Here is a 14336-nt window from a genome sequence, read left to right as displayed (position 1 = left end):
CTCAATTGGATGTAAATTCTGGCGTGACTAATAAAGATACATTGACTTAGGCCCGGCGCGGTGGCTCAAGCCTCTAATCCCAGCACTTTGGGAGGCCGAGACGGGCAGATCACAAGGTCAGGAGATCGAGACCACCCTGGCTAACACGGTGAAACCCCGTCTCTACTAAAAAATACAAAAAACTAGCCGGGCGCGGTGGCGGGCACCTGTAGTCCCAGCTACTCGGGAGGCTGAGGCAGGAGAAGGGCGTGAACCCGGGAGGCAGAGCTTGCAGTGAGCTAATATCCGGCCACTGCACTCCAGCCTGGGCGACAGAGCAAGACTCTGTCTCAAAAAAAAAAAAGAAAAAAAAGATACATTGACTTAAAAGCATTACTGAAATTATAGCAGCTTTTTGTTACATATTCTTTAATCAAAAATACTAATAATATGGCTATCATGTTGTTGGAAGGGAATCTAATAATTTGGGGGTTTTTGTTTTGAGACAGGGTCTCTGTTGCCCTGGAGTGCAGTGGCACAATCTTGGCTCACTACAACCTCTGCCTCCTGGGTTCAGGCGATTCTCCCTCCTCAGTCTCCTGAGTAGCTGGGACTACAGGTGCGTGCCACCACACCCGGCTAAGTTTTGTATTTTTAGTAGACATGGGGTTTCACTGTGTTGCCCAGGCTGGTCTCAAACTCCTGACCTCAAGTGATCTGCCTGCCTCAGTCTCCCAAAGTGCTGAGATTACAGGCATGAGCCACCATGCCCAGCCAAGAATCTAATAATTTTTGGACCTTGAAAATTGTATTTCTTATTAGAAACTGTAAAGAACCACAAGCTTACATCCTATGATTCACAGATCTAAGTGTTCTGGTTGAAAGAGGAGGAAGGGGCAACATTCAAACTACACTTCTGTGGACACCAAGTGTAGTTTGGCAGGAAAACATAAAGTTTACATGTATAAAACCTTAAAGCTGAATGCCTATAATGCACTTGTCTGTGGCAGGTAAGAGAGATCAAAACCTTACAATGTCATTTGGATCAGACAAGGGCTCTATTTTGATCCTGGAAAGCATCTCTGGTTGTACACATTGTATTCTATGCATTCTATTTTAAACCCCTGGAGCAGCGCAGTGCTCCCCGGCTGAATACTGAGACACTGACGTTATTGCAGGCTAGGATTTCCCCCTACAGGACAGCCACTTGTGATGCTTATCCCACCAAAGTTTTCCTCCATCTTACTGCGACAGAACATAAACGAGATTCATTAGGGAAATTCTCAATAAGAGTATTCTATTCTGTAAGTCGCCCCCAATCCCCAGAGCTCCGATGGATTATTCTTGTAAACAGCACTTTTATCTTCCGATCTCTCTACCACAGAGGCCAAAAAGGGTTTTCCCCTAACATCCAAATATCTATTCAGATACCAGCCCTGCTCCTTCTCGTAAAATCTGTCTCCTCACCTGGGCGCGGTGGCTCACGCCTGTAATCCCAGCACTTTGGGAGGCCAAGGTGGGTGATCACTTGAAGTCAGGAGTTCGAGACCAGCCTGGGCAACATGGCAAAACCCCGTCTCTACTAAAAATACAAAAATTAGCCAGGCATGGTGGCATGTGCCTGTAATCCCAGCTACTTGGGAGGCTGAGGCAAGAGAATCGCTTGAACCCAGGGGTGGGGAGGTTGCAGAGGGCTGAGATCACGCCACTGCACTCCAGCCTAGGTGAAAGAGTAAGATTGTGTCTCAAAAAAATAAAAATCTGTCTTCCACTTCTTAAGTCCCAAAGCTGTTTTGTTGTCATTTAAAACAGACTCAGACTATGCTTCCCTCCTGATTTATTAAGACGGATATATTTAATTTGTATTTCTTGAGGGACTAGCACCTGGGAACCAGGGAGAAAGAAGCTGAAGCATGCGGGTCATGAATTATTCCATTTGGTGTCAATAATTTGTCAGAAAAGTTTTTTTAAAAAAGCAATAGATAACTGTATTATAGTTCAAATGATTATAATATAGAAGCAATGGATGATGAACACCCTTTCCTCAAAGTCTTTTATTCCCAACCTTTGGAAATGATTAGGTTTTTACCTCCAGGGAATCCCCAGCCCAAGCCAGCATACCAGAGAACTCAGGGGAACAAAGACCCTAACAGTTATGTACAATGAGAGAATTAGACTGTGAGGTTCTAGCCCTCTTCTCTATCTCTGCTCACTTTACCTCAGTGCACACCATACCCCTTCTTCCTCCATTGTGAAATGTGCATATACATGTATATAAATATCTATATTTACACATATATACATACATAAAAATGTGCAATACAAAGACATAAGCAAGGAGTTTTTCCTAATAACTATTTAATCAGAGACTGGTTGGAGAAAAAACAAGCTCTTCCCCTCGAATTTTCCTTCTAACTTGAGAACCAATTCCCGCTTAAAGAAAACATTTAAGAAGCACCTGTCAGCTGGGCGCGCTGGGCTCAGGCCTGTAATCCCAGCACTTTGGGAGGCCGAGGTGGGTAGGTCACCTGAGGTCAGGAGTTTGAGATCAGCCTGGCCAACATGATGAACCACTTCTCAGAAAGACACATTATTAACTTGGTGAAACTTAAGTGGGATGAGGAGCACTCTGTATACATGCATCATTTCTGTTTTTCCTCGTTGTGATGGTTAATCTTACGTGTCAACTTGACTAGGCCACATGATGCCCAGATATTTGGTCATACAGTACTCTGGGTGTGTCTGTGAGGGTGTTTTTGGATGAGACTAACATTTCAATCAACAGACTGAATACAGCACACGGCCCTCCCTAATGTAAGTGGCCCTCATCCAATCAGTTGAAGGTCTGAATGGAACAAGTAAAGGAGAAGTCCTCCTGCCTGACTGCTTGAACTAAGACCTCAGTCTTATCCTGCCTTTGAACTGGAATGGAAACATCAGCTCTTCTAGGGTCTCCAAAAGCTGGCTTTCAGACTGGAACTACACCATCAGCTCTCCTGGATCTCTAGCTGGCCCACTGCAGATCTTGGGACTTCTCAAACTCCATAATTGTGTGAACCAATTCCTTATAATACATCTCAGGCTGGGCATGGTGGCTCCTGCCTGTAATCCCAGCACTTTGGGAGGCCATGGCAGACAGACCACCTGAGGTCTAGATCTAGAGTTCAAGACGAGCCTGGCCAACATGGTAAAATCCTGTCTCTACTAAACATAAAAAATTAGCTGGGCGTGGTGGCAGGTGCCTGTAATCCCAGCTGCTAGGGAGGTGAAGGCAGAAGAATCACTGGAACCCAGGAGGCAGAGGTTGCAGCAAGCTGAGATCGTGCCACTGCACTCCAGCCTAGGCGAGAGTGAGACTTCCATCTCAAAAAAAATAAATAAATAATAAATAAGAATAAGAATAAATTCCTGAAGAACCCTAACTCCTCAACACAAATTAACGTGGACATCTGAGGTGCCTCCCATTATAAGAAGAAACACAACAGATTCATTAAGTGGGACAGTCTGGGAAACAGCAAAATGAGTCTCACGTCCTCTATCCATCAGAGCAAAAAAAGTGAAGAAAATGTCATATAACTTAGTCTGATGCTGTTTGCTATACTGTGTAAAAAAGGCAGACCCCTATCCAGCACTTTGTTTCCACCCTTTGTCAAGCTACTCAGATCCTCTAGTTCTCTAGGCATTGGTTCTCTAGCTGTAAGTAAAACTACAACTGCCTTTCCTGGCATCTCCAGACACTGACAAGCAGATAAATATGTCCAGGCTGTCATAATTTTTCTGAGACAACTGATATTGTGTACTTGAAAACTGCAACATGGCCGGGCGCGGTGGCTCAAGCCTGTAATCCCAGCACTTTGGGAGGCCGAGGCGGGTGGATCACGAGGTCAGGAGATCGAGACTATCCTGGCTAACATGGTGAAACCCTGTCTCTACTAAAAATACAAAAAACTAGCCGGGCGTGGTGGCGGGCGCCTGTAGTCTCAGCTACTTGGGAGGCTGAGGCGGGAGAATGGCGTGAACCCAGGAGGCGGAGCTTGCAGTGAACCGAGATCAGGCCACTGCACTCCAGCCTGGGAGACACAGCGAGACTCCGTCTCAAAAAAAAAAAAAAAGAAAACTGCAACATGTCCCAAGTTCAACACAGCCTTCCTCCATCTAAGTAGTGGCCAAATATTCATAATACACCTCTAATTTCCTTCCATCCTCCTCCCCAATTCAAAACCAATGTTTATTCTCAAGCTACATTTCAGGGGCTACACACAGTAAGTAGGTCTCATTCCCCAAACAATAATCACTACAGAGGTGTAATACAGGAGGTATATGAAAAAACATATTTTATTCCCTCTGGGCCCAAATGAATCATACTTTCTGGTCACAACTTTTAGAGGCAGGCTATTATTTCAGCAGGCCACTCTCTCACTTTTTCTTTTCCCTCTCTGACTCCTTCATCCTCTACCAAAGTACAGAAAAAAGTATCTCTAGCCCCCTTCTGTCACCCACAAATCAGTGTATGATAGTCAACAAAAACTGAGGAAAGACTCCTAGCCAAGAAAGAGACCCACTAAAGAGTGGTGTTTTTGTTCTGATCATTCTAAACTATACAAGGCTGATGTGACAATACAAATGGTGCACCTCTGTACCTTTTTTTTGGTACACCAACAGTTGTTCTATGTCCCCATCATTTCCTTTTGAGACCTTGAAGTTTCAATAACATTCTTGACCTTACTGTATTCAATGTTAAACACTTGAATGCTACAAAGAGCATGTGCATGGGACATTGCTAGGCTGAAAAAATAAGGCCTACCTCTCCCAGGCCAAGCTGTTTTGGACATGATCACACTGATCAGTTTGAGTCGAAGTATAGCCAGAGAACCAAGCAGAAAAGGAAAGTTTCAGAGATGAAAAATAGGCTTAAAAATTAAAATGTGGCAATGTAAAATCTTAACTCCTGAAGACCAATGAATTACCAAAAACAGTGAACTGGCTGCAGACGCTCACTGCCTCTATTTCTGTGAGGCAAATTATTTTAAGATTACTAGGAAAAAAGACAGTAAACAATGAGTTGAGCACTTTGAGAGGTTGAGGCAGGCAGATCACTTGAGCCCAGGAGTTTGAGACCAGCCTGGGCAACAAGGCAAAACCCTATCTCTACAAAAATATAAAAATTACCCAGGCATGGTACCCAGGCATGGTGGCAACATGCCTGTAGTCCCAGCTACTTGGGAGGCTGAGGTGGGAGGATCACTAGAGCCTGGGAGGTCGAGGCTGTGGTGAGCTGAGATTGTGCCACTGTGCTCCAGCCTAGGTGACAGAAAAAAAAAAAAAATCAGTGAGTTGGGGATTTTTTTTTTTTTTTTTTGAGATGGGAGTTTCATTCTTGCTGCCCCGACTGCAGTGCGATGGTGTGATCCTAGCTCACTGCAACCTCCGCCTCCCGGGTTCAAGTGATTGGCCTGCCTCAGCCTCCCGAGTAGCTGGGACTACAGGCATGCGTCACCACGGCCAGCTAATTTTGTATTTTTAGTAGAGACAGGGTTTCTCCATGTTGGTCAGGCTGGTCTCGATCTCTTGACCTTGTGATCCTCCTGCCTCGGCCTCCCAAAGTGCTGAGATTACAGGCGTGAGCCACCGCACCTGGCAGGAATCATTTTTTAAAATCTCAGAGGCAAAGATCTCAAACATCTGTCTTTCTGTGCCTGTATGCTGCCCAACTCATTCCCAAAAAGGAATGGGAATTAGATTCCTACCAACATAAGGCTCCCAATATATGTTATGTAGGTTTCTGGGGAAACTACATCAACTGAAGTAGTCTTTAAAAATTAAAGTAAGACGCCAGGCGCAGTGGCTCACGCCTGTAATGCCAGCACTTTGGGAGGCTGAGGTGGGCAGAGCACAAGGTCAGGAGATTAAGACCATCTTGGCTAACATGGTGAAACCCCAATCTCTACTAAAAATACAAAAAATTAGCTGAGCATGGTGACAAGCGCCTGTAGTCCCAGCTACTCGGGAGGCTGGGGCAGGAGAATCGCTTGAGCTCGGGAGGCAGAGGTTGCAGTGGGCTGAGATCGCGCCACTGCATTCCAGCCTAGGCAACAGAGCAAGACTCTGTTTCAAAAAAACAAACAAACAAAAATTAAGAAAACCAAAGCACACAATGATGAACCACTTTTCTCTTCTTGCTGTAATTTTTCTTTGATTTGCTCTCTGGGGTTCAAGACAAAACGAAATCATTAGTCTTAGATTCCTGAATTTGACCTCGCCTCATAGCTAATGTGAGCAAGAGTAGTTTTTTTTTTGTTTTTTTTTTAATACAATTAAGACAAAAGGACTTTATATCAGCAGGACTTTAGGGCTGTGGTTCCACTGTTTTTATAGTAAAATACACTAATGGTAGGGTAGAGGTTGGAGAAGGAGGTGGAAACACCCGTTACAAGGCAACATGACAGATAGCAGGACCCTAACTAGACTTTCAGGAATTAATTCTATTCAGGTGGGAGGAGCCCTACATAATTAAGTTTCACACTTATAAAATTATCACTCTGAATTCAGGGATAAGAGGCATTTGGTTGTGGCCACAATTCCATCTGTAGATACTAACTTTAAATTTAGAGAAGAAAAACATTCATTGCATTAATATTATGTGTTGAGTTTCTTACATGATTCCTAAATCCATCTACTAATTTTTTGTTTTGATACAATGTACAGCTATGGTAAGATGATTACCACAGCCCAGATTCAGGTGTGGTCTTTAGCTTCAGAAAGTCCATCGGTCATGTAACTGACTGTCATTGCTAAATCTGTTGCTTGCAGAGGCCTCAGAGCTCTGGCTTTGCCGAGTAGAGTCCTCACCATTTAAGCTCTTCCTACATACAGGACATGTGTCATGCTGAAACAGAAAAATATTAGTCTATGTGAAGATCCTGGCCTGAGAAGCTGGGAGTACTGCACACTTAAATAACCCTGAGAATTGTCACATCAAAAATTATGACTTGGAATAGAAAAACAATAGGGAATGCATCCTCATACAGCATGCACTGGCCTCTAAGGTGTGATACCAGGATATCTCCCAAACAGAACTTTAAGCAGAACTGACAGGCACAATTCTAGGCCAGCAAGTTAATAACAGCTAACACATACCACCAAACAGAACTAACCAGAAACAGTGAGTAATCTATGACAAGAGGGTAACTGCCCATTACTTCCCATATGGTCTAGAGCAGAGGTCAGCAAACTTTTTGTTTAAAGGGACAGGAAAATTGGCCGGGTGCACTGGCTCACACCTGTGATCCCAATACTTTGGGAGGCCAAGGCAGGAGGATCACTTAAGGTCAGGAGTTTGAGATCAGCCTGGCCAACATGGCGAAACCCTGTCTCTACTAAAAACACAAAAATTGGCTGGGCATGGTGGTGCATGCCTGTAATCCTAGCTACTCTGAGAGACTGAGGCACAAGAATCACTTGAACCCAGGAGGTGGAGGTTTCAGTGAGTTGAGATCATGCCACTGCACTCCAGTCTGAGTGACAGAGTGAGACTCTATCTCAAAATAAATACATAAAGGGACAGAAAATAAATATTTTAGGCTTTGCAGGCCACACTACAGCTGTTACGACTAATCAACTCTGCTGATGTAGCACAAAAGTTGCCACAATCTATAAACAAATGAACATAGCTGTGTTCCAATAAAATGTTATTTACAGTAACAGGTGGCAGGAAACAATGACCTGTAGAACATAGTTTGCAACCCTTGGTCAGAAAAGTTCCAAACAAATAACAGTACCAGAGTTAGCCAGGGATTTATGGGATAAAATCTGATCTACTTGGATCTCGAGGAACTGTTAACTATATCTTTACTCTGAATCATCCCCCCAAGAAGCCATGACTTGCTGTACTCACCAGTTCCAGCCATGGCACAATACAACTGCTGTGAAAGAAGTGATTGCAAGGTAACTGCCGGACTTCCTCTTCAACTGTGTAATCTTCTTTGCATACTGGACACTCTAAACCCATATCTGTTGAAGAAGGTAATGCCTTTTAAAGTAAACAAGCAAAAGGAAGGAAGAAAAAACTAACCCAATGTCTCTACCAACCCTATGAATGCATAAAGACATGAGACAAAAGAAAATGTACACCCAAGTAGCAGGCAGCTAAGAGGCATGAATTTATTTCAAAACGAGGGCAAAGGTGTAGTAGACGGAGACACGAAAAGGAGGAATGACGAATGGGGCCTACTCCAAAAAGGCCTACGTAGGAATTATACAAGGCCTATTTTTTGATGTAAAGAGTTGGAAGAAATAAACCGGGGCTTAGATGATCTGTTCAGTAAAACGGAAAAACTTCTTCCCAAATGTGTGACAGCCCTCTGGCAGTCAGTTTCCACTGTCAATCTGTCCACCATAGCCAAAGAATTCATCTCAGCAACCTTGGCAGTTCAGTGTCTCAAGCCACTTGCCACTTTCACCATGCTCTTTTCAGCATGGGATAAAGCACTCTATTTCAGTGTGGCTGCCCTAAAGTTCTCTGTAAAAATTGTTAATGAGGGCGAAGGCGGGTGGATCACGAGGTCAGAAGTTCAAGACCAGCCTGGCCAAGATGGTAAAAACCCTGTCTCTACTAAAAATACAAAGATTAGCTGGGTGTGATGGTGGGCACCTGTAATCCCAGCTACTTGGGAGCCTGAGGCAGAGAATTGCTTGAACCCGGGAGGCGGAGGTTGCAGTGAGCCAATTCGCGCCACCGCACTCCAGCCTGGACAACAGAGCAACTCTGTCTCAAAAAAAAAAAAAAAATGTTAATAAAAGCTATACCAGAAAAGGAAAAAAAAATACCAGAAGCTATACCAGAAAAGCTATACCAGAAGTGGTGCTACAGAACTGCAAAGTTGAAGTCTAGCTCAGGTCACCAAATCAAGAGACAGAAAACCCTCTTCTCTGAGAAGCATTAGTCACCAACTATATTGGGAATTCCAAGCAGCAAGTTTTGAGTTTCCCAAATTTGGCTAATACTGTCAGCTAGTCTACATGCCTAGTGGCTGGGATATGCTCCATGAACCAACAGCAGATAAGGCATTTGGGGCAATACTACTACTTAACCGATTTACTCCTTACTCTCCATTCTTACCACCTTAGCCTTAATTATTTTACTTCTCATGCCTAGTCTGCTGCCAACAGCCTCCCAGCTAGTATCCCAGATTCCACGATCTTAACCCTCCAAATATATCCTATACTTTGCTACAACTTAATTTTCCCTCAAACCAGCTCCATAGCAATCCCCAGCTCCTCTTCACTTGGATTCTCAGCTGGCACCTCAAAAATCAACGAATTAAAAATGTAAAACATCACCTCATCTCCTTACCCAAACCAGGGCCCATTCACTATTTCCCCAGCCCTTAAGATGTCAGCACCATGTTTACAGTTACAAAGCTGTGAAATCTCAGAATTATCTTTGACTTTCCCCTCCTTCATCCCATTACGCAATCAGTGAGGAAAGCCTCTCTCCAAAATGATCTTCTGAATCTACCCTTTCCTTTCTGTTAGTATTGTCACCATCACCTGAACCTCACCTGGACTGCTGCGACAGACTCTAAAATCCCTGTTTCTGCTATCTCGCTTCCAATGTGCTACACACTGCCCCTAGACTAATCTTCCCTAAAGACCACTTTACCTGACTCACACACCACGTATATTAGTGCATACTTTTCCTTAAATAGAATGACCTAAGATGGCCCACCTTGTCTTTGAAATCTCTAACTCTAAACCCAAACTGATGGGAACAGAAACTCCCAGTCCAGAATGTTGTCCCTTGTCACTAAATTCCTCCAGTGCTTACAAATAAAGTAATATCTATGACTAATATACCTAACTGTACCTGACACAAAGTAGATCTGAAACAAATTCCCAGTCTCCTATTTTTTTCTCTTCTCCTTTCCCCAATGTCAGTATCATGTGTCCAACACAGTTTTTAATCATTTGATGAGTTTTTCTTCAACTTATCAGAGTCAAGTCTTATCTATCTTTGTACCTCTTTATTCCCAATGGCACCTAAAAAAGAGACATAATTGCTTAGGAAATACCTACTGACTAACCTAATAAAGGGGTAGGAACTTTCCAGATTTGGCACCCAGGTAGGAATTTTAGAGGGCCATAGCTTCACTTAAAGGTCCTTAATATAGGAAGGTATTGGGATTTTTTTTCTTATTTATCTTTTTTGTCTTTTTATTTTGTTCATTTTTTAAACTTTTCACTTGTCAGAAGATACTGGGATTTTGAACAGAGATCAGAAGATGACAGAGTAAGTATAAAAATGAACCTACCAACTTGTTCCTGAGTTACTGTCACTGTTGGAAGAGATGTGATCTTTTCCTTGTCAGCTGGGGGAGGGCCTGTGTTTTCCAGTTGTCCTAAAAGCTACAAAAAAAGAGAAAGAAAAAGATGAAGTGGCAGACATCTCAATACACCTGGAGAGGGAGCTGCTCCAGCTGAGAACCAACAGCACAGACATTAGGTATGTTAGTTACTCTTACTTCTGCTAGGCTCTGAGAGACTTGGGTTTCCCCTTTCCTGCTGCCAGAACACTCATAATTGCTTTACAATTTCAGAGTGACATTGCATAAGCCTACAGACAAACCCATGATTGCAAGGCCCACCTCTGGGCATAAAGCAACTTCAGGGGCAGCAAAAGGGTTGTGATGTCATGAATAAAACTACAGCTTAATTAAAAGTTAATATGTAACTGGTCCAAAAGCTTCATTCTGCTGGAATAAGAAAAAAGCGAGAGTATGAAAAGTAGCATAATGTAAGCCAAGAAATAGGTAAATTACCGCCTATAAGAAGACTGAATATAAAGGACATGCTTTCTAGTCTCAGAAATCCACAAGGGAAATGAAAAACCAATCAAATTAAAATGAACATAAACAAGTGGAAGCAATTATACATGGCATGGGAATACCTTTTTCTCTGCTTCCTTCCCCTACTTTGCTCCATCTAGCAGAAATCCCTGCTTCGACATGTGAGGAAATCCTCCTTTTTTTGTGAAATACTTGTCAACAGAATCCTTATAGGACTGAACAAGAAAGACCAAAAATACAAAATACTATTTTTTATAGAAGTCTTTTCTTCCTATGGAGATGAAACCATCTTCTAGAAATTCCCTCGGACCTAGGAAGTGCATGGATGCTGAGCTAACCCCATAAATCATTCATCCCTTTAGTAAAATGGAAACCCCAAAATTCAAAATATTAGAGAAAGCAGAATGACTGCCATTTCAGAAAGTAGCAGAAGGAAAGCAGGAAGCCTATGGAACCATGAGACACACTGAACAGACACCCTCAAAAGGCAGCTCCTCACCTGGGTTACAATGGCATCAAGCCCTGTCTGACCCCAGGCATAGTCCCCAGGGTTGGAGTGCAGCATCCCGCTCCTATACATGAGATGAGACAGACAGCATTAGATGGAGTGACCAGGCTCTGCCTTACACCACAGAAAAAAAGTGGCAGAGGGATCCTGTTCTCTCTCAGAGCTGGAAAGTCACTAGTCCTCCAGGATCAAGAGGCAAAGAATTCTGTATATTTTCAAGATCAAACAAACTATCCAGAGATAGTATCTCATTCTCTAGGAATTTTACTTAACTAGAACATAAAATGTGAAGCTACCTAAAGTACCACATGACATGCCAGAACAAAAAGAGTGACTCATTGCCTGCTGGTTTCAAAAATTTGTCTTTTCTGTGCCCACTTATATTAAACACAGATGGAGCTGCTTTTTAAGGAGAGTTTTCCCTTCATGACTGGTCAAAATCTACAGCAAACATCCCTCATTATAAGAGGCTGCCCACAGTTCTGGACAATGAGGAGCTTTCAAGTAGAGAAGCAGCCATAGCAGTCTCTCTGAATCACAACTTAGAGCAATTACAAAAGGGACTTGGCAACACCTTTTTCTCCCTCCTCCGCAGAGCTGCTGGTACACTACCAGCAGAGGTCCAGACTAGTGGATGACAGAGGTCCTAAAAGGACTGAGGTTCCTTTGAGCAAAGAAACCTTCTGGGCCACAGTCAGAAGCGGCAAATAATTTCTCTGACAAGAAGAAATTCCATCTTTAATCCCTACCATACGTAAGTGTCACTCTGATACTGAATACAGCCTATTGTTTCTTCCGACAAATCCTCTTACTTTGAAAAAAATAAAGTTCAGCATAATGTTTTCAACTTCAGAAATTCTTAAGGAGTAAAATATTCCTGTGTAGTCTACTGGGGAACCCACAAATCAGATACCAAGCCTGGCAGGGACCATCTCATTCCCTACCTCAACACAACTCTCAGATCTGAATATAAAAGGGATCAAGACATTTCTAGCAACCAAACATTCTGGGGGACCAGGACAGCCTTCCTGAGCCTGAATAATAAAAAAATAAAAGTTCTGATTAAGTTTGGGCTTAGCAGATAATGGCAGTCTAGCAGCCTCCAGTTACATCTACATACTCACCTATGCAGTTTTTTTGTTTTGTTTTTTGAGATGGAGTCTCGTTCTGTTGCCCAGGTTGGAGTACAGTGGCGCGATCTCGGCTCACTGCAACCTCCGTCTCCCGGGTTCAAGTGATTCTCCTGCCTCAGCCTCCAAGTAACTGGGACTACAGGCGCGTGCCACCACGCCTGGCTAATTTTTGGTATTTTTGGTAGAGATGGGGTTTCATCATGTTAGCCAGGATGGTCTCGATCTCCTGACCTCGTGATCCACCAGCCTCAGCCTCCCAAAGTGCTGGAATGCGATTATGGGCGTGAGCCACCACGCCTGGCCTATGCAGCTCTTTTTCTCTACTGCACAGAAATGACAGCACCTAAAATGATGTCACTCCAATAGAGTAAGATAGAAAGCAATTAGTTACTTACCAGGAAAAAGGGTGTGGAGATCCAGGAATGGCAGAATTTGCAAAGAATCCTGCAAAGATGTGTTGTAGTATTCTGTTAGAGAAGAAAAAATTAGGTAAGACAACAGACTAATGAAAGTACTCTACAGATATCCATGGCTGCCTAATTACCAACTACTTCCCTAAACCAAAATAGTTTTTTATTGGCTATTACACAAGAGACAGCATCAGAAACCAGCCTGCCACACGGCGGTGTGCTATTTTGCTATTATGGCTATCTTCCTGAACTCTGCTATCTTATAGATTAATAGATTTTTGTGAATTAAGCTGGAAAGGGATCTGATGGTATGGTATAGTTTTTCAAACTATGTTCCTTGTTCCACCAACATAAGAAAGGGTTAAAAGGGATGCCGAGCCAGTGGAATTCTGGACCCACCTTCCTTTAACAAGGGTAGTTCCATTTTTGTATGTTGTACACATTGGGTTTGTGAATAAGATATCATTTAATGGGTCCTTCAAAATAAAAGTTCAAGCAATAATTCTATTTTAAGGTTGTTTTAGATGATTATAACACAAACACATATAAACACACACATGCTTAGCATTTGTCACTCTGAATACTTAAGATGGCACAGGTACACAGTTCTTTATACGAATGAGTCTTTGTTACCCAAAGAGATACTGGAGTGATGCCTCAGCAAAAGAAAAACCTGAAGAAATTGTTCCCCTAGATCTTCTGTGTTCTGGATGATGTGTAATTTTTTTTTCTTTTTGGAGACAGAGTCTCGCTCTGCCGCCCAGGGTGGAGTGCAATGACGTGATCTCAGCTCACTGCAACCTCTGCCTCCCGGGTTCAGGCAATTCTCCTGCCTTAGCGTCCCGAGCAGCTGGGATTACAGGCACCTGCCACCACACCCGTCTAATTTTTTGTATATTTAGTAGATTTAGTAGAGACGGGGTTTTACCATGTTGACAAAGCTGATCTTGAACTCCTGACCTCGGCCTCCCAAACCGTTGGGATTACAGGTGTGAGCCACTGCGCCCAGCAATGATATGCAATTTTAAGTCCCTGGTTCCCACTTTACTTATTAGGCCAATTAATGTAACAATGGCAGTAGCCAACATTAGACTTTCCCTGCTACTAAAGTTCAACAGCAGCTCAGCAGCTAACTGCACTATTCCGTTTGTTTGCTTGCCTTTTTGTATTATTTTTCATTATTTATTTTTAACTGACAAAAATTGTATATATTATGGTATAGAACATATTTTGAAATATGTAAGCATTGTGGAATGACTACATCAAACTATCAACATATGCATTACCTCACAAACTTATTTACAACAATAACACTTAAAATCTACTCTCTTAGCAATTTTCAAATGTACAAAACACTGTTTTTTGTTTGTTTTTTTTTTGAGATGAAGTCCTGCTCTCTCACCCAGGCTGGAGTACAGTGGCACCATCTCGGCTCACTGCAAACTCTGTCCCCCAGGTTCAA

General features: G+C 42.8%; 2 protein-coding genes across 2 annotated transcripts in view; both read right to left on the bottom strand.

Moving 5' to 3' along the window:
- The window catches only part of LOC708768 (NBPF member 20), an 853661-nt gene that overhangs the window by 291001 nt on the left and 548324 nt on the right, over positions 1 to 14336 (bottom strand).
- The window catches only part of RNF115 (ring finger protein 115), an 83138-nt gene continuing 75109 nt past the window's right edge, over positions 6308 to 14336 (bottom strand). The window contains exons 5-9 of the mRNA NM_001266784.1: positions 12860 to 12931; positions 11323 to 11395; positions 10290 to 10383; positions 7874 to 7989; positions 6308 to 6865 (exon numbers count right to left, since the gene is read on the bottom strand). Of these exons, the coding sequence (NP_001253713.1) occupies positions 6734 to 6865; positions 7874 to 7989; positions 10290 to 10383; positions 11323 to 11395; positions 12860 to 12931 (487 nt within the window). The 3' untranslated portion in view covers positions 6308 to 6733. The remainder of the gene's footprint in view (positions 6866 to 7873; positions 7990 to 10289; positions 10384 to 11322; positions 11396 to 12859; positions 12932 to 14336) is intronic.

The sequence above is a fragment of the Macaca mulatta genome, chromosome 1 (genome assembly GCF_049350105.2).
Source record: "Macaca mulatta isolate MMU2019108-1 chromosome 1, T2T-MMU8v2.0, whole genome shotgun sequence".
In the NCBI taxonomy this organism is placed as follows: domain Eukaryota; kingdom Metazoa; phylum Chordata; class Mammalia; order Primates; family Cercopithecidae; genus Macaca; species Macaca mulatta.
The sequence above is the reverse complement of the archived record's forward strand: the minus strand, read 5'-3'. Positions and strand labels throughout refer to the sequence as shown.